The 26,250-nt window shown below is 45.3% G+C and overlaps 1 protein-coding gene across 1 annotated transcript in view; it reads right to left on the bottom strand.

Annotated features, from left to right (window-relative positions):
- Positions 1 to 11,672: 11,672 nt before the first annotated feature.
- The window catches only part of LOC115149225 (probable palmitoyltransferase ZDHHC8), a 29,018-nt gene continuing 14,440 nt past the window's right edge, over positions 11,673 to 26,250 (bottom strand). Inside the window, exons 2-10 of the mRNA XM_029691890.1 lie at positions 20,910 to 21,031; positions 15,729 to 15,886; positions 14,604 to 14,776; positions 14,284 to 14,386; positions 14,049 to 14,140; positions 13,812 to 13,944; positions 13,570 to 13,684; positions 13,162 to 13,280; positions 11,673 to 13,018 (exon numbers count right to left, since the gene is read on the bottom strand). Of these exons, the coding sequence (XP_029547750.1) occupies positions 11,900 to 13,018; positions 13,162 to 13,280; positions 13,570 to 13,684; positions 13,812 to 13,944; positions 14,049 to 14,140; positions 14,284 to 14,386; positions 14,604 to 14,776; positions 15,729 to 15,886; positions 20,910 to 21,031 (2,134 nt within the window). The 3' untranslated portion in view covers positions 11,673 to 11,899. The remainder of the gene's footprint in view (positions 13,019 to 13,161; positions 13,281 to 13,569; positions 13,685 to 13,811; positions 13,945 to 14,048; positions 14,141 to 14,283; positions 14,387 to 14,603; positions 14,777 to 15,728; positions 15,887 to 20,909; positions 21,032 to 26,250) is intronic.

A 26,250-nucleotide genomic window follows, 5' to 3' on the forward strand; every position in this document is an offset into this window, starting at 1 on the left:
TTACATTTGAATATTAAACCCACTCATCTAAAGAGACACTAAAATCCTCCCCCTATAGTGCTCTGTGAAAACATACCTTGCACCATAGAGTGATGGTCAGTGAAATGCAAATGCAAACAGAAAGCTACACATTGTGAACAAAATATGTTTGTCTTTGACTTGAATATTACAGTAATAGGATTTTTTTAATTAACCTTTATTTAACTAGGCAGTAATAGGACGGCTTAAAGGTCCAATGCAGCCATTTCTATCTCAATATCAAATAACTTCTGGATATCTATTAAGCACCTTGGGCCTCCCGAGTGGCGCAGCGTTCTAAGGCACTGCATCGCAGTGCTAGCGGCGTCACTGCAGATTTGGGTTCGATACCAGGCATGAGGCAGCTCAAAATTTGCCCAGTGTCGTCCGGGTTAGGGGAGGGTTTGGCTGGCTGGGGTGTCCTTGTCCCATCGCGCTCTAGTGACTCCTGTGGCGGGCTGGGTACATACACAGTTGCCAGGTGTAGTGTTTCCTCTAACACATTGGTGCGGTTGGAGGGATGAGGAGAGGAGAGCGAGCAGTGTGTCAAGAAGCAGTGTGGCTTGGCAGGGTCTTGTTCCGGAGGACACATGGCTCTCAACCTTTGCCTCTCCTGAGTCTGTACAGGAGTTGCAGCGATGGGACAAGATTGTAACTACCAATTGGATATCATGAAAAAGTACAACAAAAAATATAATAATTTTTAAAGCACCTCACTATGATTACTTTAAATTAAAATGGTCAAAAATAACAAATAATAGCTTCCTAGCAAAGAGCAATTTCTCAACCTAGAATTTTGCCAGAACTGTCTAGGAGTGGTCTGAGTGGGGAGGGGAAAAGTGACAAGTAGTTGTTTTTGGCAGAGAGGTTTGGAGCTCTCTTTCTTATTGGTCTATTAACTAATTTATCGCCTGGTGATGTCACCAAGTAGGCCAAAACTCCATCCAACCAAAACAGGCTCAATATTTCCTGCCGTCTTTTCAAACAGCCCTTGCACTATCATCATTTTCACAATAATATTCCAACCTCGTAGTGTGGAAATATAAATAAAACAGAGGAAAAATCACATTTTTGACTGCACTGGGCCTTTAAGAATTGTTTTTATTTCACCTTTATTTAACCAGGTTGTAACGCTTGTCGTTTGTAGTTGAAGGAGCAGTGGACCAAAACGCAGCATGGTAAGTGTTCATGATAATTATTTTCAAGAAACACTCAAACAAAATAACAAAACCGAAAACACACAGTTCCATTAGGCACATAAGCTAAACAGAAAATAACTACCCACAAAACACAGGTGGGAAAATGCTGCCTAAGTATGATTCCCAATCAGAGACAACGATAGACAGCTGCCACTGATTGGGAACCCTACTCGGTCACAACAAAGAAATATACAACATAGAATGCCCACCCCACATCACACCCTGACCTAACAAATAGAGGAATAAAACGTCTCTCTAAGGTCAAGGCGTGACACAGGTAGGCCAGTTGAGAACAAGTTCTCATTTACAACTGCTACCTGGCCAAGATAAAGCAAAGCAGTGCAACACAAACAGCACAGAGTTACACATGGAATAAACAAATAAACACAATAGAAAAAAATCTATACAGGTTGTGCAAATGAGGTAAGATTAGGGAGGTAAGGCAATAAATAGGCCGTAGTGGCGAAGTAATTACAATTTAGCAATTAAACACTGGAGTTATAGATGTGCAGAAGATGAATGTGCAAGTAGAGATACTGAGGTGCAAAGGAGCAAAAAATAAATAACAATATGGGGATGAGGTTGTTGGATGAGCTATTTACAGATGGGCTATGTACAGGTGCAATGATCTGTGAACTGCTCTGACAGTTGATGCTTAAAGTTGGTGAGGGAGATATGAGTCTCCAGCTTCAGTGATTTTTGCAATTCGTTCCAGTCATTGGCAGCAGAGAACTGGAAGAAAAGGCAGCCAAAGGAAGAATTGGCTTTGGGGGTGACCAGTGAGATAAACCTGCTGGAGCGTGTGCTATTGGTGGGTGCTTCTATGGTGACCAGTGAGCTGAGATAAGGCGGGGCTTTACCTAGCAAAGACCTATAGATGACCTGGAGCCAGTGGGTGTGGCGACGAATATGAAGCGAGGGCCAACCAACGAGAGCATACAGGTTGTAGTGGTGGGTAGTATATGGGGCTTTGGTGACAAAATGGATGGCACTGTGATAGACTGCATCCAATTTTCTGAGTAGAGTGTTGGAGGCTATTTTGTAAATGACATCGCCGAAGTCACGGATCGGTAGGATAGTCAGTTCTATGAGGGTATGTTTGGCAGCATGAGCGAAGGATGCTTCGTTGCGAAATAGGAAGCCGATTCTAGATTTAATTTTTGATTGGAAATGCTTAATGTGAGTCTGGAAGGAGAGTTTACAGTCGAACCAGACACCTAGGTATTTGTAGTTGTCCACATATTCTAAGTCAGAGCCGTCCAGAGTAGTGATGCTGGACGGGCGGGCAGGTGCGGGCAGCGATCGGTTGAAGAACATGCATTTAGTTTTACTTGCATTTAAGAGCAGTTGGAGGCCACAGAAGGAGAGTTGTATGGCATTGAAGCTCGTCTGGAGGTTAGTTAACACAGTGTCCAAAGAAGGGCCAGAAGTATCCAGAATGGTGTCGTCTGCGTAGAGGTGGATCAGAGAATCACCAGCAGCAAGAGCGACATCATTGATGTATACAGAGAAAAGAGTCGGCCTGAGAATTGAACCTTGTGGCACCCCGATAGAGACTGCCAGAGGTCTGGACAACAGGCCCTCCGATTTGACACACTGAACTCTATCTGAGAAGTAGTTGGTAAACCAGGCGAGGCAGTCATAAACCAGCCTTGGCCAGGTCAATGAATACGGCTGCACAGTATTTTCTTTTATCGATGGCCGTTATGATATCGTTTAGGACCTTGAGCGTGGCTGAGGTGCACTCATGACCAGCTCGGAAACCAGATTGAATAGCGGAGAAGGTACGGTGGGATTCGAAATGGTCGGTGATCTGTTTGTTAACTTGGCTTTCAAAGACCTTTGAAAGGCAGGGTAGGATGGATATAGGTTTGTAACAGTTTGGGTCTAGAATGTCTCCCCCTTTGAAGAGAGGGATGACCGCGGCAGCTTTGGGAAACTCAGACGATACGAAAGAGAGGTTGAACAGGCTAGTAATAGGGGTTGCAACAATTGCGGCGGATAATTTTAGAAAGAGAGGGTCCAGATTGTCTAGCCCAGCTGATTTGTAGGGGTCCAGTTTTTGCAACTCTTTCAGAACATCAGCTATCTGGATTTGGGTGAAGGAGAAATGGGGCGAGGCTTGGGCAAGTTGCTATCAGGGTGTAGGGCTGTTGATCGGGGTAGTGGTAGCCAGGTGGAAAGCATGGCCAGCCGTAGAAAAATGCTTATTGAAATTCTCAATTATCGTGGATTTATCGGTGGTGACAGTATTTCCTAGCCTCAGTGCAGTGGGCAGCTGGGAGGAAGTGCTCTTATTCTCCATGGACTTTACAGTGTCCCAGAACTTTTTGGAGTTTGTGCTACAGGATGCAAATTTCTGTTTGAAAAAGCTAGCCTTTGCTTTCCTAACTGCCTGTGTATATTGGTTCCTAACTTCCCTGAAAATGTGCATATCGGAGGGCTAAGAATGCCAGCCTCTACATATAAAGATGATAATACACAAGAACAAGGGGCACAGCTAGTAAGAAACAACATGCCTATAGACCTAACCATACGAGCATGTCCATACATCCGGGATCCCACACAGAAATACTGTATGTATGTTATGGATATTGCACAGTACAGTAGAGTAACCATTTGCTCAAATAGACACGCATTCTGTCATGCTCAGCATTACATTCCTCCACATCCACTCATTCCCACATTCTCTCTATCACACAGAGACACATTCAATGCCTCCCGTTCATCCTGTTCATCCCTACTAAACCCTCCTACCCCTCCTTTCCCCACCCACCTCTGTGAAAGTCTGATGTGACCGAGGCTAATTTATTAGTAGAATTGACATGGAGGACTTCACAGCACAGCTAGTTTAATAAGCAGAGCAGTTAGCGTCTAAGGATGGCTAAAATGCACAATTATAAGCTGTGACCAAGGAGATTAAAGTGAATTGGTAGATCTTGTTGTTGACTCAGCAGCAGCGTAGTCCATTGAAATTAAGCTGTATCTGGAAATAACAACAAAGGTCAACAACGAGCTATAACACAGGATAATGTTCTGTATTTAGTCATTGGTGTATGGAGGAACCAGGCTCTTAAAAAATAACAAATTGTAATATATCTAGGACTTGAAAGAAGGAGCTTTTCCCAGAGTGGAGCCAGTAATCTTGAGAGCCTCTTCCCTCCGACTACTAATGATACCGCACCTGATGATCTGTCTTCAAGTTACTACCGACACAGTTTGAAGTACAGCAGTACCTGCCAATCAGAATAATACACAAAAAAACAAGAAAAGGAAAAAAGGAAAAGGAATGGAAATTCAGACAGACCAACAAAGCACCAATGGGATGTTAAAGTTCTACTGTACAGATGTAGGATTTTCATTTGAGCCAGTTTGCTACAGCAGGAAAATGATCCTTCAGCAACATAAAATGTTAAGTATTATGTGGATAATAATGGACATTTTAGCAGGGGTTGATACATTTTTCATAAGGTAAAATCAAATAAAAAAATTATAATGTCAGAAGCCTTTTTAAACCTCAAATACACTACATATCATGACACTAGGCGAGACCCAAATGCAGACACAGGAGGCAGATGATTGGAGTTTAAGATGTTTAATAAATCCAAAGAGGATAGGCAAGAGAATTGTCATGGACAGGCAAAAGGTCATAACCAGATCAGAATCCAGGAGGTACAGAGTGGCAGGCAGGCTTGAGGTCAGGGCAGGCAGAATGGTCAGGCAGGCGGGTACAGAGTCCAGAACAGGCAAGGGTCGAAACCAGGAGGACTAGAAAAAGGAGAAAAGGCAAAGCAGGAAAACGTGAAAAACTGCTGGTAGGCTTGGACATACAAGATGACATACAAGGAAACACAGGGATAAATATTCTGCAGAAAAAAAGCAACACCTGTAGGGGGTGGAGACTATAACGAGGACAGTTGAAACAGATCAGGGTGTGACATTACAAGTTTTACATTTCCTGCATTGCAGGAACGTTCTCCTGCAACAGGGTGATCAAATTAAGATCCTATACCTGTATAATAGCTAATACATGAGATATAAGTCTCCTTGAATTGTGATAAATAATGGATGTAAACCAGGGCCCCCCAGAGACCTGAACTACCCAGAGTGTTGTGATTTATACTGATCCTTCCTGTCAAGTGTCACCACAGGAAACCCTTCATCATAAGCAACCCAGGGAGAAAATTAAACGCATCAGCGCCACGGTAATCTGAACCTGGCAATCAGCAAGGCACTGATGAACCTGATCAATGGGGCATATCAATTAGGAGGGTGTGTGTGTGTGTGTGGTGCGCCTTTGAAATAACTTTATCACCATTGGTCACCCAAACATAACCATAACATGGTGTATGATGGTGTGCTACTCTGACACCAGAATCTGCTTCACTTCACACACTCAACAAACCACAAACCCTCTTTTTCAAAGCAGCCTTCCTCATTAGCATATTACCCCAGGCTACAGAAACAGAGACGAGAGAGGGGGGGGGGGGGTTTAATAGTATCAAAACTACATCAAAACCAGAAGCTCAGAGATCTGTAACTGGGCCAATGCAAAAAACACACGTGAACAGAAAACCAAGATTAATATTTGATCAACAGATTTTAAAGCGATCCCATTGCTAGACTTCAGACAGTTGATGTGTCAATCATGATTCCTGCCAGCTTGGTGAAGATCAAAACAGCTCATTCACACTGGTGATTATACACAGTAGGGTTGTAGTGAGCACCACCTCATAATCAGGGGGGATTCAGAGGGAAACAAAGAGAAGAAGAAGAAAATGAAAGGATGAACCAAAGTCTGAAGAACAGTAGAATTTTACATACAACAATTGATAGGTAAAATGAAGGGGGGAAAACAGAGGAGACCAGGAGCTGTTGTCATGTGATGTTCTAGCCTTAAGAAGAGATGAATGGTCATGAATAGTGCATTGGTTGGGACTCCCAGACACATGCATCTACAAAACACATGTTCTGTGAAGCCACACGGTTCTGTGATAAAAGGATTGGGAAAAAAGACTGCTGCCAACTGCAGAACTATAGAAACGGAAAGATTGCAGCAGGGATAGTCTACTGTTAAAAAAGGCTGTTCATCCCAGTTTCTTTTGTATTATGAGCTCCTGACCCTGTGTAACCGCTTGATGATGTTGTCAGTACTTCTCAGTGCAGTCCTACAGTTCTGGAATACTGCCTCAATCTCTCTGTGGCTATGGCAACCATCACTGGCAGTCAGAGAAATATCACAGCATCAGAATTCTAGTGTAAAACACAATCTCAGAGGAATTACAGTACCTCAATACTGAAGGCTTAATTTGTTTAGGATATACAATACATACTTTTCTGAAATCCTTAGTTGAGCTCAGCAAGTCGACAATCAAAAGGGTAGAACCTATAGGTTATACCCACTCAGTTCCTCTTGTGGATTTTTTTCTATATTCTACTCACAGATAAGTCCACTAGGGGGCACCATTTTGTTGATTTGACCTGGATTCCTACACCTTGTGTCAAAGGGAGAGCCAGGTGGAGCCGAGCTCCAGCACCTTACGGGTCCAAAGACAAATGTAGGATAAAAAGTAAGATAAACCGAAGTTAGGGTTAGGGTTGTAGTTGAGGCTAGAGTTAGGGTTGAACTGGAATGTGGATATAAAGCAAGAGTTAGGGTTCTGGTTGAGGCTAGAGTTGAACTGGGATGTGGACATGAAGCTAGGATTAGGGTTCTGGTTGAACTGGGAAGTGGACATGAAGCTAGGTTTAGGGTTAGGTTGGAACTGGGATGTGGACATGAAGCTAGGGTTAGGGTTCTGGTTGAACTGGGAAGTGGACATGAAGCTAGGTTTAGGGTTAGGTTGGAACTGGGATGTGAACATGAAGCTAGGGATAGGGTTAGGTTTGAACTGGGATGTTGACATGAATCTAGGGTTAGGGTTCTGGTTGAACTGGGATGTGGACATGAAGCTAGGATTAGGGTTCTGGTTGAACTGAGATGTGGACATGAAGCTAGGATTAGGGTTCTGGTTGAACTGGGATGTGGACATGAAGCTAGGGATAGGGTTAGGTTTGAACTGGGATGTTGACATGATTCTAGGGTTAGGGTTCTGGTTGAACTGGGATGTGGACATGAAGCTAGGGTTAGGGTTCTGGTTGAACTGGGATGTGGACATGAAGCTAGGATTAGGGTTGAACTGGGATGTGGATATGAAGCTAGGTTTAGGGTTGAACTGGGATGTGGATACGAAGCTAGGGTTAGGGTTCTGGTTGAACTGGGATGTGGACATGAAGCTAGGATTAGGGTTGAACTGGGATGTGGATATGAAGCTAGGATTAGGGTTGAACTGGGATGTGGATATGAAGCTAGGATTAGGGTTGAACTGGGATGTGGATATGAAGCTAGGTTTAGGGTTGAACTGGGATGTGGATACGAAGCTAGGTTTAGGGTTGAACTGGGATGTGGATACGAAGCTAGGTTTAGGGTTGAACTGGGATGTGGATACGAAGTTAGGGTTAGGGTTGAACTGGGATGTGGACATGAAGTTAGGGTTAGGGTTGAACTGGGATGTGGACATGAAGCTATGGTTTGAACTGGGATGTGTACATAAGCTATGGTTAGGTTTGAACTGGGATGTATACATGAAGCCTGGGTTAGGGTTAGGAATGAACTGGGATATGGACATGAAGCTGGTGGAAAAAACAACAACTAATACAAAAAAGGAACAAAACAGTCACTTTTTTATTTGTCAAAACAACTACAAAATATTAGTAAAGCATGACTTCAACAGACGCAAAATAATAGAATGTCTCATCATCACATGACATTATTTCTCAAAAGCATTATCAAAACACATATACCAAAACACATATACCAAAACACATACAGTACCAGTCAAATGTTTGGACACACCTACTCATTCAAGGGTTTTTCGTTATTTTGACTATTTTCTACATTGTAGAATAATAGTGAAGACATCAACATTATGAATTAACAAATATGGAATCATGTAGTAACCAAAAAGGTGTTAAACAAATCAGAATATATTTTATATTTGAGATTCTTCAAAGTAGCCACCCTTTGCCTTGATGACAGCATTGCACACTCTTGGCATTCTCTCAACCAGCATCATGAGGAATGCTTTTCCAGCAGTCTTGAAGGAGTTCCCACATATGCTGAGCACTTGTTGGATGCTTTGCCTTCACTCTGTGGTCCAACTCATCCCAAACCATTTCAACTGGATTGAGGTTGGGTGATTGTGGAGGCCAGGTCATCTGATGCAGCATTCCACCACTCTCCTTATTGGTCAAATAGCCCTGACTCATTGCCCTGTTGAAAAACAAATGATAGTCCCACTAAGCGCAAACCAGATGGGATGACGTACCACTGCAGAATGCTGTGGTAGCCATGCTGGTTAAATGTGCCTAGAATTCTAAATAAATCACAGTCACCAGAAAAGCACCCCCACACCATCACAACTCCTCCTCCATGCTTCACGGTGGGAACCTCACATGCGGAGATCATCCGTTCACCTACTCTGAATCTCACAAAGACACTACGGTTGGAACCAAAAATCTCACATTTTGACTCATCAGACCAAATTAGACGGATTTCTACCGGTCTAATGTCCATTGCTCAGGTTTCTTGGCCCAAGCAAGTCTCTTCTTCTTATTGGTGTCCTTTAGTAGTGGTTTGTTTGTAGCAATTCAACCATGAAGGCCTGATTCATGCAGTCTCTTCTGAACAGTTGATGTTGAGATGTGTCTGTTACTTGAACTCTGTGAAGCATTCATTTGGGCTGCAATCTGAGGTGCAGTTAACTCTAATGAACTTATCCTCTGCAGCAGAGGTAACTCTGGGTCTTCCTTTCCTGTGGCGGTCCTCATGAGAGCCAGTTGTGATGGTTTTCGTAAGGTGAATGAGATCCAGGTGCAGTGTGGTGAGTGCTCATGTTCAAATATTTATTTTAGCACAGAACACTAAATCAAAACAATAAACAACGGAAAACGAATGTCACGTTCTGCAGGCTATACTAAGCAGTACAAAAACAAGATCCCACACTGAAGGAGGAAAAAAGGGCTGCCTAAGTATGATTCCCAATCAGAGACAACGATAGACAGCTGCCTCTGATAGGAAACCATACTCAGCCAAAACAAAGAAATACAATGACATAGAATGCCCACCCCATATCACACCCTGACCTAACCAAACAGAGAAAAACGGCTCTCTCAGGTCAGGGTGTGACAGTACCCCCCCCCCCAAAAGTGCGGACTCCCGGCCGCAAACCTGAACCTATAGGGGAGGGTCCGGGTGGGCATCTACTCATGGTGGCGGCTCCGGTTCGGGGTGTAGCCCCCGCTCCGCCCGCTGATCCCTCCGCTTTTGTAACACCGGACAGTGGATCGTCGCCAGAGGCTCTGGACTGCAAACCGCCGCTGGAGACCCTGGACTGCAGACCGCCGCTGAAGACCCTGGCCAGCATACCGCCGCTGAAGACCCTGGCCAGCATACCGCCGCTGAAGACCCTGGCCAGCATACTGCCACTGAAGACTCTGGACTGCAGACCGCCGCTGAAGACTCCGGACTGGGAACCGCCGCTGAAGACTCCGGACTGGGAACCGCCGCTGGAGGCTCCGGACTGGGAACCGTCGCTGGAGGCTCCTGACTGGGAACCGTCGCTGGAGGCTCCGGACTGGGGGACGTCGCTGGAGGCTCCGGACTGGGGGACGTCGCTGGAGGCTCCGGACTGGGGGATGTCGCTGGAGGCTCCGGACTGGGAGACGTCACTGGAGGCTCCGGACTGGGGGAAGTCGCTGGAGGCTCCGGACCGGGGGACGTCGCTGGAGGCTCTGGACCGGAGGACGTCGCTGGAGGCTCCGTGCCATGGATCATCGCTACAGGTTCCGTGCCATGGATCATCGCTGGAGGCTTCTTGCCATGGATCATCACTGGAGGCTCCGGGCCATGGATTATCACTGGAGGCTTCGTGCCATGGATTATCACTGGAGGCGCCGGGCCATAGATTATCACTGGAGGCTTCGTGCCATGGATCATCCCTACAGGCTCCGGGCCATGGATCATCACTGGAGGCTTCGTGCCATGGATTATCACTGGAGGCTCCAGACCATGGATTATCACTGGAGGCTTCATGCCATGGATTATCACTGGAGGCTCCGGACCATGGATTATCACTGGAGGCTTCGTGCCATGGATCATCACTACAGGGTCCGGGCCATGGATCATCACTGGAGGCTTCTTACGTGGAGCTGGAACCGGTCTCACCGGACTGGGGAGACGCACTGGAGACCGGGTGCGCAGAGCAGGCACAGGGTATACTTTTTTTTACATTTTAGTCATTTAGCAGACGCTCTTATCCAGAGCGACTTACAGTAGTGAATGCATTCATTTCATACATTTCATTTCATGCATTTTTAAAAAATGTATTATTTTTTATTTTTTTTGTACTGGCCCCCCGTGGGATTCGAACCCACAACCCTGGCGTTGCACACACCATTGTATACTGGGCCATGGAGGCGCACTGGAGGTCTGGAGCTTAGGGCTGGAACAACCCGTCCTGGCTGGATGCTCAGTTTAGCCCGGCAAGTGCGGGGCGCTGGCACAGGACGAACTGGGCTGTGAAGGCGTACTGGCAACACAGTGCGTAAAGCTGGCGCAGGATATCCTGGACCAAGGAGGCGCACTGGAGACCAGGAGCGCAGAGCTGGCATCACCCTTACTGGCTGAATGCTAACTCTAGCCCGGCAAATGCGGGGCGCTGGCACAGAGCGCACCGGGCTGTGAATGCGCACTGGCGACACAGTGCGCATCACCGCATAACACGGTGCTTGCTCAGTCACTCGCTCCCCACGGTAAGCACGGGGAGTTGGCTCAGGTCTCCACCCTGACTCTCCCCGTGAGCTGTTCTTGCCATAATATGGACTTGGTATTTTACCAAATAGGGCTATCTTCTGTATACCACCCCTACCTTGTCACAACACAACTGATTGGCTCAAACACATTATGAAGGAAAGAAATTCCACAAATGAACTTTTAACAAGGCACAACTGTTAATTGAAATGCATTACAGGTGACTACCTCATGAAGCTGGTTGAGAGAATGCCAGGAGTGTGCATAGCTCTCATAAAGGCAAAGGGTGGCTACTTTGAAGCATCTCAAATATAAAATATATTTGTTTAACACTTTTTTGGTTACTACATGATTGCATATATGTTATTTCATAGTTTCGATGTCTTCAATATTATTCTACAATGTACAAAATAGTCAAAATAAAGAAAAACCCTTGAATGAGTAGGTGTGTCCAAACTTTTGACTGGTACTGTATATCATCAATCAAAGATAAGTATTCTGTACATTTCCTCTGTTCTAGTTGAGCTTATTGGTTCCTTTGACTACATGAGGCACAACTGTCTGCCAATTGGCCACTGTCCTGAGAATCAGATATCTGCATATGGTGTTGGTTAACACTCAGTCTTTATTCAAAACACACCCTTGTCTAGCAAGATGACCAAGTATAAATATCTGTACAAAATTATTCCCATAACTGCATATTGATGTCCTCTCGACTCCCACACCCTCCCACACACTTACACCGTGCTGGGAAGTTGTGGCTATACAGGCTAACACTGCAGAGTGGTGTGGCTGACTGGCTGCATACACCCTCAGGAAGACTTAATGTTTCCTATTTGGAGAAAGCCAGGGGTGCTGAGTCCTTGCCCTCCATGGCGCATATGAGTGAGGGGCGTTTTGGGGGGACGTATGGGGCAGAGGAAGAGGAGGGGGTGTGGGGCAGGGTGGAGGAGGAGGGTGAGGGCTTGGCCTGCCTGTCTGGGGGGAGGTAAGATGGGGAGGGGGAACGACCCTTACTCTGTAGGCTACTGCTGCTCTGCAGGGGGGAGCTGGAAGTCCTGGGGGCTCGGGTCAGAGAGGATGATGAGGCGCTGGAGAGGGGTGACCTCGTACCTCCGTACCCCAAAATACCAGTGCTCATCATGAACTCCCTAGAGCCGTATGAGGGCGGGGTGGGGGCGCGGGAACCTGGGGGGCGCATGCTGTCTGCAGGGAGGCTGCGTCTACTGGGGATGTCGTAGACCCCCATGTCTGGGCAGCCATACAGGGCCTGGGACCTGGCCTGCATCCGCAGCATCCTGTCCTTCGCCTCCATCTCCCGCCGCTCCTTGATGGAGGCCATGATGGTCTTGGAGAGGTTATCGTAGCGGACCGGAGAGGCCTCCTGATGGATCAAGGTCTGTGGGGAGAGGTCCCTGTGCATCAGGGCCTGAGGGGTGAGGGCCTGAGGGGTGAGGTCCCGTAGAGAGGGGTCCCTGGGTAAGGTGTCCCTTGTCTGGGGAGATTGTCTGCTGACCCCCATGAACACGGCGCTGTAGGCATGTGAAGGGGACCCCTGCAGCACATTGCCATCAGGGCCCAGGGTCAAAAAGTGGGGGTGGTAGTGAAGTGGCGGTCCCCCTCGCTGGGGCAGGTAGTTAGGGTCACCTGGGTTCACCAGGTTGCTGTAGGAGAGGCTGCTGCGGCTGGACAGGGGGTTGTGAGGGGGGAACCTGCCTGGAGACACCTGGTGGGAGATCAGACCCTCTGAGTGCAAGGCCGGCAGCTTGTTTCCATGTCGATAGGCGTGTTTATGGGTGAGGAAGCGGGAGTTAAGGGTGAGAGAGTTGAGCTGGTGCGGAGCGGACATGGGACCCGACTGGAAGGCTAGCTGCTGGTCCACTCTGGCCAGGATGGGTTCTGATGACAAGTAATGACCTCTGCTGCTGCCCCCCTGTTGCTCTGGTGCCACCTAGACACAACCACAACATATAACAGACCGTCAGAGAGCTCTCAAACCACAAAACACAACCATGATCTGTGAAAACGGCTCCAAACACAGCGCAAGAAATGCACAGTGTATCTGATGTCATTATTGCGAATGATATGACTGACCTGTTGGACAGATAAGGGGGGTGTTGGCTTGGTGGGGGACTGCGGTGCTGGCCTGAGCTGCTGCAGGATCTGCCCAGGGGGAGGGATCAATGGTTTGGGATGAAGACTACTCTCTGGAACTGAAACACAGAGGAAGGAGGATTAATATTCACCAAAATGTGAAATAAATGACCATCATATCTAGTGGTACTGAACTAGTTCAGAGAGAGACAGTAATGTATGTGGAATCTAACACAAGCCTTTCATGGTACATGGAATAATGTCACCACCGTGATGCAGTGTTGAGAGCAGTGGATGACCGTTTGAGGAGTTTCTGGACTGTTTCAAGTTTCTTCATGATCATTTCCTCAAGTCATCTATAATACAGGTACTGTATGCTTGGTTGTTAGATTAGTAACGTGACCCTACCCTCTAGGGTTGCTAGGTGGCTCTTCAGCAGGTTGGGATCTGGTTTGGGGTGCAGCGAGGGTGGGGTGTTCAGACGTTTAATATCTGGCTCGTCCATACCGTCAGCGGACGGGCGCTGAGAGCAGAAGAGAAGGAAATATAGTTAATTATATCTGATCTGCTGATGAAGTCTAATAACGATGCTGTGTGTGTATGAATAGGGGATCTTCCCTACTGAGGGTATTTGGAGTGGACAGACTTACTTTACTTTGGAGATCATGACACTGGACGCCGTTATCCCTGACCCTAATAATTGGGATCTGTCTGTTAGTCTCTGGTCTCAGGAAAGGAGGCATGATGCGAACTGTTGATTTCCTAATGGGCCTCGCTGTATACCTGGTATGGTCCAAGCAAATAGATGAGTTAATGAGCTCCAATTTAGGGGCCTTTACAATATATTATACTGTACATGTTTACATAAAACATGAAATGTTTCTTACTTTGGAGAGATGGGACTACATATGAGATACTCCAAGTTGCCACAGCAACCTTGAGTGAAAGGGTTGACCCCTCCTTGAAACTTCCCAGTAACCTGTGAAAAAGTAACCAACAATTTCATAATTAAAGTGAGGACTCAACCTAGAGTCACCCCATTATATAGTACAGAAACCTTTTATCTAGTCATTTAAAAGCATGAGTTACATGGAATGAAGTACAGCCCAAGGTTTGTCTGACCTGTTCGTTGGTGGTTCTGCCCCTAGACACCAGATAGAGGTGGAACCCTGTGAGGCCCAGGACAGGAATGAAGAACAGGCCTGATACACTCATCACCACCAAGCTGGACACAGCAGTAAAGGAGACTCAACAGCTCTCTTTAGGAAGCTTTACAAATGAATGACCATGATCATACTGCACATACTGTATGAACATACACACACACACACACACACACACACACACACACACACACACACACACACACACACACACACACACACACACACACACACACACACACACACACACACACACAGAGGTTGTGTAAGTAAGGATACATGACAGTACAGTGCAGCTTCCACAGGTCTTCCTGATGGTGTAGAATGTAGAGCAGGCCACCGGAGAACACGCCCACCATGTGCATCGTGAGTGACAGCAGAAACAGGAAGAAGTAGCGGTAGTTCCGCCTCCCGATACAGTTGTTCACCCAGGGACAGTGGTGGTCAAAGTCCTGCATGCGATTATCACACAATGGAATACAACATTAGATAAAACATTCAATCCCTCTGAGAATTATGACAACATATTGTAGCAGCCTGCTTTACATGACTCTGTCCAACATTGTGTATCCATGCTACAAACAGTATTCTGGAGTGGTCTAGCTAGCCACTTACACATGGTATTGATAATGATTGGACAATGAAAAAACATTACCATCAGAAGTCAAATATCATACAAATGTTGATATGCACTTAGCTGTCTTAATATACCTCAGTGTACACACACAGATTGTCCCAACCCTTTTTAAATATCTCTCTCCGCTCCAGGGACAATAAAGGATTGGGGGAAAGGGATTAACCTGATTAATGTGATCCCTCTCTCTCTCACCCCTCCCCCTCTATCCCTCCATCATTCTCTCTCCCCCATCCACCATTACCCTACAGCCACACACACTATTGACCCTACTCAGACCCACCCTCCCCCTCAACAACTACAGCACACCCTCCCTCCCTCCCCTCCCTCCACCCTCCCTCCACCCTCCCTCATCACCCTCTCTACCACCCCTTCTTCCCCCTCTCCACCACCCCTTCCTCCCCCTCTCACCACCCCTTCCTCCCCCTCCCCACCACCCCTTCCTCCCTCTCCCTACCACCCCTTCTTCCCCCTCTGCACCACCCCTTCCATCCCCTCCCCACCACCTCTTCCTCCCCCTCTCCACCACCCCGTCCTCCCCACCACCCCTTCCTCCATCTCCCTACCACCCCTTCTTCCCCCTCTCCACCACCCCTTCCTCCCCCTCCCCACCACCCCTTCCTCCCTCTCCCTACCACCCCGTCCTCCCCCTCTCCACCACCCCTTGCTTGTTCTGTCTCCCTTTCCTCCCTCTCTCCCTTTATCGCTTTCTAACCCTCTCTCCCTTTCTCCTCCTTCCCTCTCCCACCTCACTCTCCCCTCCCTCTCACCTCTACACAGTGGTCACAGACACTGCAGTGGGAGCATCGTGGAGGTCTGTAGAAGTGGCAAGAGGCACACCACTTCAGCCTGACCTGGACACCCTTCACGTCCACATTCTTGTAGAGCGGAGCGCGGAGGTCATCGTCCTTGTCCTCGTCCTCATTAGCTAAAACACAAACACAGCTCAACATGAACTACAGATCAATGGCACAACACTGGGAGTGAGGTAACACTAGACATACACTACCATTCAAAAGTTTGGGGTCACTTAGAAATGTCCTTATTTTTCAAAGAAAAGCACATTTTCTGCCCATTAAAATAACATCAAATTGATCAGAAATACAGTGTAGACATTGTTACTTTTGTAAATGACTATTGTAGCTGGAAACTGATCATTTTTTTATGGAATATCTACATAGGCGTACAGAGGCCCATTATCAGCAACCATCACTCCTGTGTTCCAATGGCATGTCGTGTTAGCTAATCCAAGTTTATCATTTTAAAAGGCTCATTGATCATTAGAAAACCCTTTTGCAATTATGTTAGCACAGCTGAAAACTGTTGTTCTGATTAAAGAAGCAATAAAACTGGCCCTCTTTAGACTAGTTGAGTATCTGGAGCATCAGCATTTCTCGGGTTCGATTACAGACTCAAAATGGCCAGAGAGGGGGAAGAAGTACATTAGAGTGTCTAGTTTGAGAAACAGACGCCTCATATGTCCTCAACTGGCAGCTTCATTAAATAGTATCCGCAAAACACCAGTCTCAACGTCAACAGTGAAAAAGCAATATCTCAGACTTGCCAATTAAAATAAAAGATTAAGATGGGCAAAAGAACACAGACACTGGACAGAGGAACACTGCCTAGAAGGCCAGCATTCCGGAGTCGCCTCTTCACTGTTGACGTTGAGACTGGTGTTTTGCAGGTACTATTTAATGAATCCTGCCAGTTGAGGCCTTGTGAGGCATCTGTTTCTCAAACTAGACACTCTAATGTATTTGTCCTCTTCCTCAGTTGTGCAACGGGCCTCCCACTCCCCTTTCTATTCTGGTTAGAGCCAGTTTGCGCTGTTCTGTGAAGGGAGTAGTACACAGCGTTGTACAAGATCTTCCGTTCCTTGGCAATTTCTTAAATGGAATAGCCTTAATTTCTCAGAACAAGAATAGACTGACGAGTTTCAGAAGAAAGGGCTTTGTTTCTGGCCATTTTGAGCCTGTAATCGAACCCGCAAAAGCTTATTTTATTTTTTATTTCACCTTTATTTAACCAGGTAGGCTAGTTGAGAACAAGTTCTCATTTGCAACTGCAACCTGGCCAAGATAAAGCATAGCAATTTGACACATACAACAACACAGAGTTACACATGGAATGAACAAAACATACAGTCAATAATACAGTAGAACAAAAGAAAACAAAAAGTCTATATACAGTGAGTGCAAATGAGGTAATATAAGGGAGTTAAGGCAATAAATAGGCCATGGTGGCGAAGTAATTACAATATAGCAATTAAAAACTGGAATGGTAGATGTGCAGAAGATGAATGTGCAAGTAGAGATACTGGGGTGCAAAGGAGCAAGATAAATAAATAAATACAGTATGGGGATGAGGTAGGTAGATAGATGGGCTGTTTACAGATGGGCTATGTACAGGTGCAGTGATCTGTGAGCTGCTCTGAAAGCTGGTGCTTAAAGCTAGTGAGGGAGATATGAGTCTCCAGCTTCATAGATTTTTGCAGTTCGTTCCAGTCATTGGCAGCAGAGAACTGGAAGGAAAGACGACCAAAGGAGGAATTGGCTTTGGGGGTGACCAGTGAGATATACCTGCTGGAGCGTGTGCTACGAGTGGGTGCTGCTATGGTGACCAGTGAGCTGAGATAAGGCTGGGCTTTACCTAGCAGAGACTTGTAGATAACCTGTAGCCAGTGGGTTTGGCGACGAGTATGAAGCGAGGGCCAACCAATGAGAGCGTACAGGTCGCAGTGGTGGGTAGTGAATGGGGCTTTGGTGACAAAACGGACGGCAATGTGATAGACTGCATCCAATTTGTTGAGTAGAGTGTTGGAGGCTATTTTATAGATGACATTACCGAAGTCGAGGATCGGTAGGATGGTCAGTTTTGCGAGTGTATGTTTGGCAGCATGAGCGAAGGATGCTTTGTTGCGAAATAGGAAGCCGATTCTAGATTTTATTTTGGATTGGAGATGCTTAATGTGAGTCTGGAAGGAAAGTTTACAGTCGAACCAGACACCTAGGTATTTGTAGTTGTCCACATATTCTAACTCAGAGCCGTCCAGAGTAGTGATGCTGGACGGGCGAGCAGGTGCGGGCAGTGATCGATTGAATAGCATGCATTTAGTTTTACTTGCGTTTAAGAGCAGTTGGAGGCCAAAGAAGGAGAGTTGTATGGCATTGAAGCTCGTCTGGAGGTTAGTTAACACAGTGTCCAAAGAAGGGCCAGAAGTATACAGAATGGTGTCATCTGCGTAGAGGTGGATCAGAGAATCACCAGCAGCAAGAGCGACATCATTGATGTATACAGAGAAGAGAGTCGGCCCGAGAATTGAACCCTGTGGCACCCCCATAGAGACTGCCAGAGGTCCGGACAACAGGCCCTCCGATTTGACACACTGAACTCTATCAGAGAAGAAGTTGGTAAACCAGGCGAGGCAATCATTTGAGAAACCAAGGCTGTCGAGTCTGCCAATAAGAATGTGGTGATTAACAGAGCCGAAAGCCTTGGCCAGGTCGATGAATACGGCTGCACAGTAATGTCTCTTATCGATGGCGGTTATGATGTCATTTAGGACCTTGAGTGCGGCTGAGGTGCACCCTTGACCAGCTCTGAAACCAGATTGAATAGCGGAGAAGGTACGGTGGGATTCGAAATGGTCGGTAATCTGTTTGTTAACTTGGCTTTCGAAGACCTTTGAAAGACAGGGTAGGATAGATATAGGTCTGTAGCAGTTTGGGTCTAGAGTGTCACCCCCTTTGAAGATGGGGATGACTGCGGCTGCTTTCCAATCTTTGGGAATCTCAGACGATACGAAAGAGAGGTTGAACAGGCTAGTAATAGGGGTTGCAAAAATTTCGGCAGATAATTTTAGAAAGAGAGGGTCCAGATTGTCTAACCCGGCTGATTTGTAGGGGTCCAGATTTTGTAGCTCTTTCAGAACATCAGCTATCGGGATTTGGGTGAAGGAGAAATGGTGGGGGCTTTGGCGGGTTGCTGTGGATGGTGTCGGGCAGTTGACCGGGGTAGGGGTAGCCAGGTGGAAAGCATGGCCAGCCGTAGAAAAATGCTTCTTGAAATTCTCAATTATAGTGGATTTATCGGTGGTAGCAGTGTTTCCTAGCCTCAGAGCAGTGGGCAGCTGGGAGGAGGTGCTCTTATTCGCCATGGACTTTACAGTGTCACAGAACTCTTTTGAGTTAGTACTACAGGATGCACATTTCTGTTTGAAAAAGCTAGCCTTAGCTTTCCTAACTGCCTGTGTATATTTGTTCCTAACTTCCCTGAAAAGTTGCATATCACGGGGGCTATTCGATGCTAATGCAGAACGCCACAGGATGTTTTTGTGCTGGTCAAGGGCAGATAGGTCTGGAGTGAACCAAGGACTATATCTATTCCTAGTACAATTTTTTTTGAATGGGGCATGCTTATTTAAGATGGTGAGGAAGGCACTTTTAAAGAATAGCCAGGCATCATCTACTGATGGGATGAGGTCAATGTCATTCCAGGATACCCCGGCCAGGTCGATTAGAAAGGCCTGCTCGCATAAGTGTTTTAGGGAGCGTTTGACAGTGATGAGGGGTGTTCGTTTGGTCGCAGACCCATTACTGATGCAGGAAATGAGGCAGTGATCGCTGAGATCTTGATTGACAACAGCAGAGGTGTATTTGGAGGGCGAGTTAGTTAGGATGATATCTATGAGGGTGCCTGTGTTTATGGATTTGGGGTTGTACCTGGTAGGTTCATTGATAATTTGTGTGAGATTGAGGGCATCAAGCTTAGATTGTAGGATGGCCGGGGTGTTAAGCATGTCCCAGTTTAGGTCACCTAGTAGCACGAGCTCAGAAGATAGATGGGGGCAATCAATTCACATATGGTGTCGAGAGTACAGCTGGGGGCAGAGGGAGGTCTATAGCAAGCGGCAACAGTGAGAGACATGTTTCTGGAAAGGTGCATTTTTAGAAGTAGAAGATTGAATTGTTTGGGTACAGACTTGGATAGTAACACATAACTCTGCTGGCTATCTTTGGAGTAGATTGCAACACCGCCCCCTTTGGCAGTTCTATCTTGGAGGAAAATGTTATAGTTAGCGATGGAGATTTCAGGGTTTTTGGTGGTTTTCCTAAGCCAGAATTCAGACACAGCTAAAACATCCGGGTTGGCAGAGTGTGCTAAAGCAGTGAGTAAAACAAACTTAGGGAGTTGTCTTCTAATGTTAACATACATGAAACCAAGGCTTTTACGGTTACAGAAGTCAACAAATGAGAGCACCTGGGGAGTGGGAGTGGAGCTAGGCACTGCAGGACCTGGATTAACCTCTACATCCACAGAGGAACAGAGGAGAAGTAGGATAAGGGTATGGCTAAAGGCTATACGAACTGGCCGTCTAGCACGTTCGGAACAGAGAGTAAAAGGAGCAGGTTTCTGGGCACGATAGCATAGATTCAAGGCATGATGCTCCAGATACTCAACTTGTCTAAAGAGGGCCAGTTTTATTGCTTCTTTAATCAGAACAACAGTTTTCAGCTGTGTTAACATAATTGCAAAAGGGTTTTCTAATGATGAATTAGCCTTTTAAAATGATAAACTTGGATTAGCTAACACAACGTGCCATTGGAATACAGGAGTGATGGTTGCTGATAATGGGCCTCAGTACGCCTATGTAGGTATTCCATAAAGAATCAGCCTTTTCCAGCTACAATAGTAATTTACAACATTAACAATGTCTACACTGTATTTCTGATCAATATGATGTTATTTTAACGGACAGAAAATGTGCTTTTCTTTCAACAACAAGGACGTCTGGCGTAGTTTATCATTCTATTCAAGAATAAATCCAATGCACTAGCTAGTATGTTATAACTAGTAGACAATCATTCAATACAGTTGAACAACTACATGCCCACCAACTGTAATGTACAGTACTGAATAGACTTGTGCATAGTATAGTAGTTATTCACCCATGGGGAGAACGCCTGCATCCATAAAGGTTGCCATGGTGAAGTTGGCCAAGACAAGGAAGAACAGGATGGCACTGCATGGTGGTACGTAGATTGACACAGTCACTGCCAGCCACGGGCACCTGGAACAGAGACAAGATGCAGTTCAGTGGACTCACAATACACACACATTACACTCACAGTATACACACATTACACTCACAGTAAACACACATTACACTCACAGTACACACACATTACACTCACAGTACACTCACAGTATACACACATTACACTCACAGTATACACACATTACACTCACAGTATACACACATTACACTCACAGTATACACACATTACACTCACAGTATACCCACATTACACTCACAGTAAACACACATTACACTCACAGTACACTCACAGTATACCCACATTACACTCACAGTACACACACATTACACTCACAGTATACACACATTAAACTCACAGTTTACACACATTACACTCACAGTATACCCACATTACACTCACAGTATACTCACAGTATACACACATTAAACTCACAGTATACACACATTACACTCACAGTATACCCACATTACACTCACAGTATACCCACATTACACTCACAGTAAACACACATTACACTCACAGTAAACACACATTACACTCACAGTACACACACATTACACTCACAGTACACTCACAGTATACACACATTAAACTCACAGTATACACACATTAAACTCACAGTATACACACATTACACTCACAGTACACTCACAGTATACACACATTACACTCACAGTACACTCACAGTATACACACATTAAACTCACAGTAAACACACATTACACTCACAGTACACACACATTACACTCACAGTACACTCACAGTATACACACATTAAACTCACAGTATACACACATTACACTCACAGTATACCCACATTACACTCACAGTATACCCACATTACACTCACAGTATACACACAGCACACACCCAGTAATATACCTAGGTTGAATGTGTTCAAAGGGGCATAAATCTATAGCTCTCTGGCTCAGTGTAAGAATCAATCAACAGTCATTATGATAAATATTTGGTTGCCTCAGCAGGAAAATGTAATTGAATAAATGTGTATTGTTTTCCTGTCCAAAACATACACCAGTTTCCGAACTCGGCAATGCCAAATTCAGTCTGATGTCGAACTTCATGGCGTTTGCACTGCCATAAAGCAAATATGTTTAAAACTAGAGAATTAGATTTGCTGAGAGGATTCCATGATTATATATCTATAGTATGAGATTAAATAGAGGCTCTGTACATTAATCAGGGTTCCTGAAGGAGACACAGATAAAAGGCACAGTGAATTACAGTATAATGATTACATTTCAGCATGACTAACCTATGCATTATTTGCATTTTAAGACTGAATGTATTGTACAGTGGAATTGAGTTCAAAGCCATGCTGCTGTAAAGATTTTATCTTCACTTGAAAAACGTTGGGCCTCTTACATTATCACAACTGGTATTATCATCTCCTTCCTGTGGGTATTTTATTTTTAGCGACAATAACAACAGCAGTAGTGTGGTATGCCATTGAAGTGCAGACTGTGTATTAATGACCATGACTGTAACAGTGACAGGACCGTGATCAGTGTGAAAACAGAAACTGGACAGCTCCTCCACCCCACATGACCCAAAGCTGAAAATGTCAAGGGTCAGGATGTGACGAGGGCAGAACATGTACAATGCATTCGGAAAATATTCAGATCCCTTCCCTTTTTCCAGATTTTGTTACATTAAAGCCTTATTATAAAATTGATTAAATAGTTTTTCCCCCTCATCAATCTACACACAATACCCCATAATGACAAAGCAAAAACAGGTTTTTAGAAATTTTTGCAAATTTATAAAAATAAATATCACAATTACATAAGTATTCAGACCCTTTACTCAGTACTTTGTTGAAGCAACTTTGACAGCAATTACAGCCTCGAGTCTTATTGGGTATGACTCTGTACTTTGTTCCATTCATCTTTCCCTCAATCCGGACTAGTCTTCCAGTCTCTGCTGCTGAAAAACATCCCCACAGCATGATGCTGCCACCACCATGCTTCACTATAGGGATGATATTGGCCAGGTGATGAGTAATGCCTGGTTTCCTCCAGACGTGATGCTTGACATTCACATTACAGAGTTCAATCTTGGTTTCATCAGAGCAGAGAGTCTTGTTTCTCATGGTCTGAGAGTCCTTTAGGTGCCTTTTGGCAAACTCCAAATGGGCTGTCATGTGCCTTTTTCTGAGGATTGGTTTCCGTCTGGCCACTCTACCATAAAGGCCTGATTGATGGAGTTCTGCAGAAATGGTTGTCCTTCTGGAAGGTTCTCCCATCTCCAAAGAGGAACTCTGGAGCTCTCTCAGAGTGATCATCGGGTTCTTGGCCCTTCTCCCCCGATTGCTCAGTTTGGCCGGTCAGCCAGCTCTAGGAAGAGTCTTGGTGGTTCCAAACTTTTTCCATTTAAGAACGATGGCGGCCACTGTGTTCTTCGACCTCCTGGCTGGATTTTTGCTCTGACATGCACTATCAACTGTGGGACCTTATATAGACAGGTGTGTGCCTTTCCAAATCATGTCCAATCAATGGAATTTACCACAGGTGGACTCCAATCAAGTTGTAGAAAGATCTCAAGGATGATCAATGGAAACAGGATGCACCTGAGCTCAATTTCGAGTCTCATAGCAAATATATTTGCAAACATTTCTAAAAACCCAACCCCTACAGAACAGCCCCAGTTAGGATGAGAGTGTGGGGGAAGGGTGGTTACCCCGGAAGGAATGCCTGGTAATGCAATGCCAGCTGCAATCCCAATAATCCCAGGATTAGGGACTCTGGATTACAGACCACTCTGCCAGCCCACAATGGTGGCATCCTCGCATCAGACGCCAAACACACAGAACCTGCTGTCAGCGGTCAGCAGCACACATCAGCCCACATAGCCCAAAAGACCCCATTCCATGCATATAGAATAAAATAAACCATACATACTCCATCAGCTATACAGCTGCAACAGACAAGTCTGCCTTTAAAGACAAACAGCCTTCAAAGGCAAGTACAGTATAGTTATGTACTGGAAAAACAGCTGTGTCTGAAGATCTGTCAGAGTAATGCTCCTCTATAAGGATTTACTTAAAGGCCCAACGCAGCAGTTTTTATCTCAATATCAAATTATCTCTGGGTAGCAACTAAGTACCTTACTGTAATTGTTTTCAATTAAAATGGTCAAAAAATTGTAAAAGTTAAAAATAAATAAAAAATAAGAGCCTTTTAGCAAAGAGACATTTCTCAAGCAAGAATTTAGCTAGGACTGTCTAGGAGTGGTCTGAGTGGGTAGGGGAAAATGGAAAACTAGACGTTATTGGCAGAGATGTTTGGAACTCTGATGGCACCAGGCAGGCCAAAACTCCATTCCACCAAAACAGGCTGACATTTTAGTCGGTCTTTGCAAACAGCTCTTACACTAAAAAGGCATTATCATAATTTTCACAATTTAACAGCATTATTCCAACCTCATAGTGTGGAAATATATATAGATGTTTTTGACTGCACTGGGCCTTTAATTGAAACAGATTAACACCTAATTGTACTACTGAGTAAGCCAGATTAATGAGGGGAACAGAACAGTAGGTTCCCAAAGCTGGAGGAGGGGATTTATATATATGTCTTCGCTGAAGAAACATTTCACTAAATGTGGTCATGTTTGAGATGTACTTAAATTGTCATAACAGAGCTAGATTACATGGATATGTGCATTATACTGCACCCTTGTACTACACAGAGTCCATACTGTACTTTTCCCAGTATATCTACAGTATATTGCACTTGCAAATCTATCCACCCTACAGTATAAATAGGAAATGTGGATTAAGTTGGCAGATTCAGGGGTAGCTGCCAGCTGGGCAGCACTAAATAGTAGGGATCAAGCCCAGTCAGTCTAGAGTGGTGTTCATGTGCCTGCATACCACTTTCACCGTCCTCCTATACCAGTAAGACCAATGGGTAGTGGGGAAAACAAGGAGCCAAAAAGGCAATTAGGAATATGTATACTGGCACTGTTCATCTTTTTAAAACAAATGATTTATCTGGTCGATTCGCCTACCCTTTCACCCATCTGTCAAATAATGGATACATGACCTAAAAATACTAAATGAGCACAGTATGGAAGATAATGATATTGCGTTCCAAATAAGTAGAAATCAGTCAAACTCATTTGGGATGAGTGCGGAGGGTCGGCCCGCGACTGATTGTTTTCTTATCAAAGGGATTATTCCTGTGGAAGCCTTTGCATGAGTGGCCCTACTGCCTGGACCATCATTGGTTTGTGACCATCTGGAGCAACTGCAGATGGAGAGTTCCTCACGCTGCAGTGTGGCCAGGCGGGTAGACAAGCCCCTGCCCTGCGCCTAATGAAACAGACAGCAGAGCTGTATTAAATCATCCAGAAGGGTAAACTGCTGCTGAGACTGTCCAATCTGCACACTGCCATGCCTGAGAAGAGCCCAGCTGTTGGTCAGCTAGTCAACACCACCACTGTAGCATCGGTCAAGCAGCAAGCAGAGGAGAGCATTAGAGATTCTCACAACTACAGCTCCTTGAACATCTCATGGATGTTAGACATGTTGAATTAGATACAGTGAGGGAAAAAAGTATTTGATCCCCTGCTGATTTTGTACGTTTGCCCACTTACAAAGAAATGATTAGTCTATAATTTTAATAGTAGGTTTATTTGAACAGTGAGAGACAGAATAACAACCAAAAAATCCAGAAAAACGCATGTCAAAAATGTTATAAAATGATTTGCATTTTAATGAGGGAAATAAGTATTTGACCCCTCTGCAAAACATGACTTAGTACTTGGTGGCAAAACCCTTGTTGGCAATCACAGAGGTCAGACGTTTCTTGTAGTTGGCCACCAGGTTTCCGCACATCTCAGGAGGGATTTTGTCCCACTCCTCTTTGCAGATCTTCTCCAAGTCATTAAGGTTTCGAGGCTGACGTTTGGCAACTCAAACATTCAGCTCCCTCCACAGATTTTCTATAGGATTAAGGTCTGGAGACTGGCTAGGCCACTCCAGGACCTTAATGTGCTTCTTCTTGAGCCACTCCTTTGTTGCCTTGGCCGTGTGTTTTGGGCCATTGTCATGCTGGAATACCCATCCACGACCCATTTTCAATGCCCTGGCTGAGGGAAGGAGGTTCTCACCCAAGATTTGACGGTACATGGCCCGGTCCATCGTCCCTTTGATGCGGTGAACTTGTCCTGTCCCCTTAGCAGAAAAACACCCCCAAAGCATAATGTT

Source organism: Salmo trutta, chromosome 15 (assembly GCF_901001165.1).
Source record: "Salmo trutta chromosome 15, fSalTru1.1, whole genome shotgun sequence".
Lineage (NCBI taxonomy): Eukaryota > Metazoa > Chordata > Actinopteri > Salmoniformes > Salmonidae > Salmo > Salmo trutta.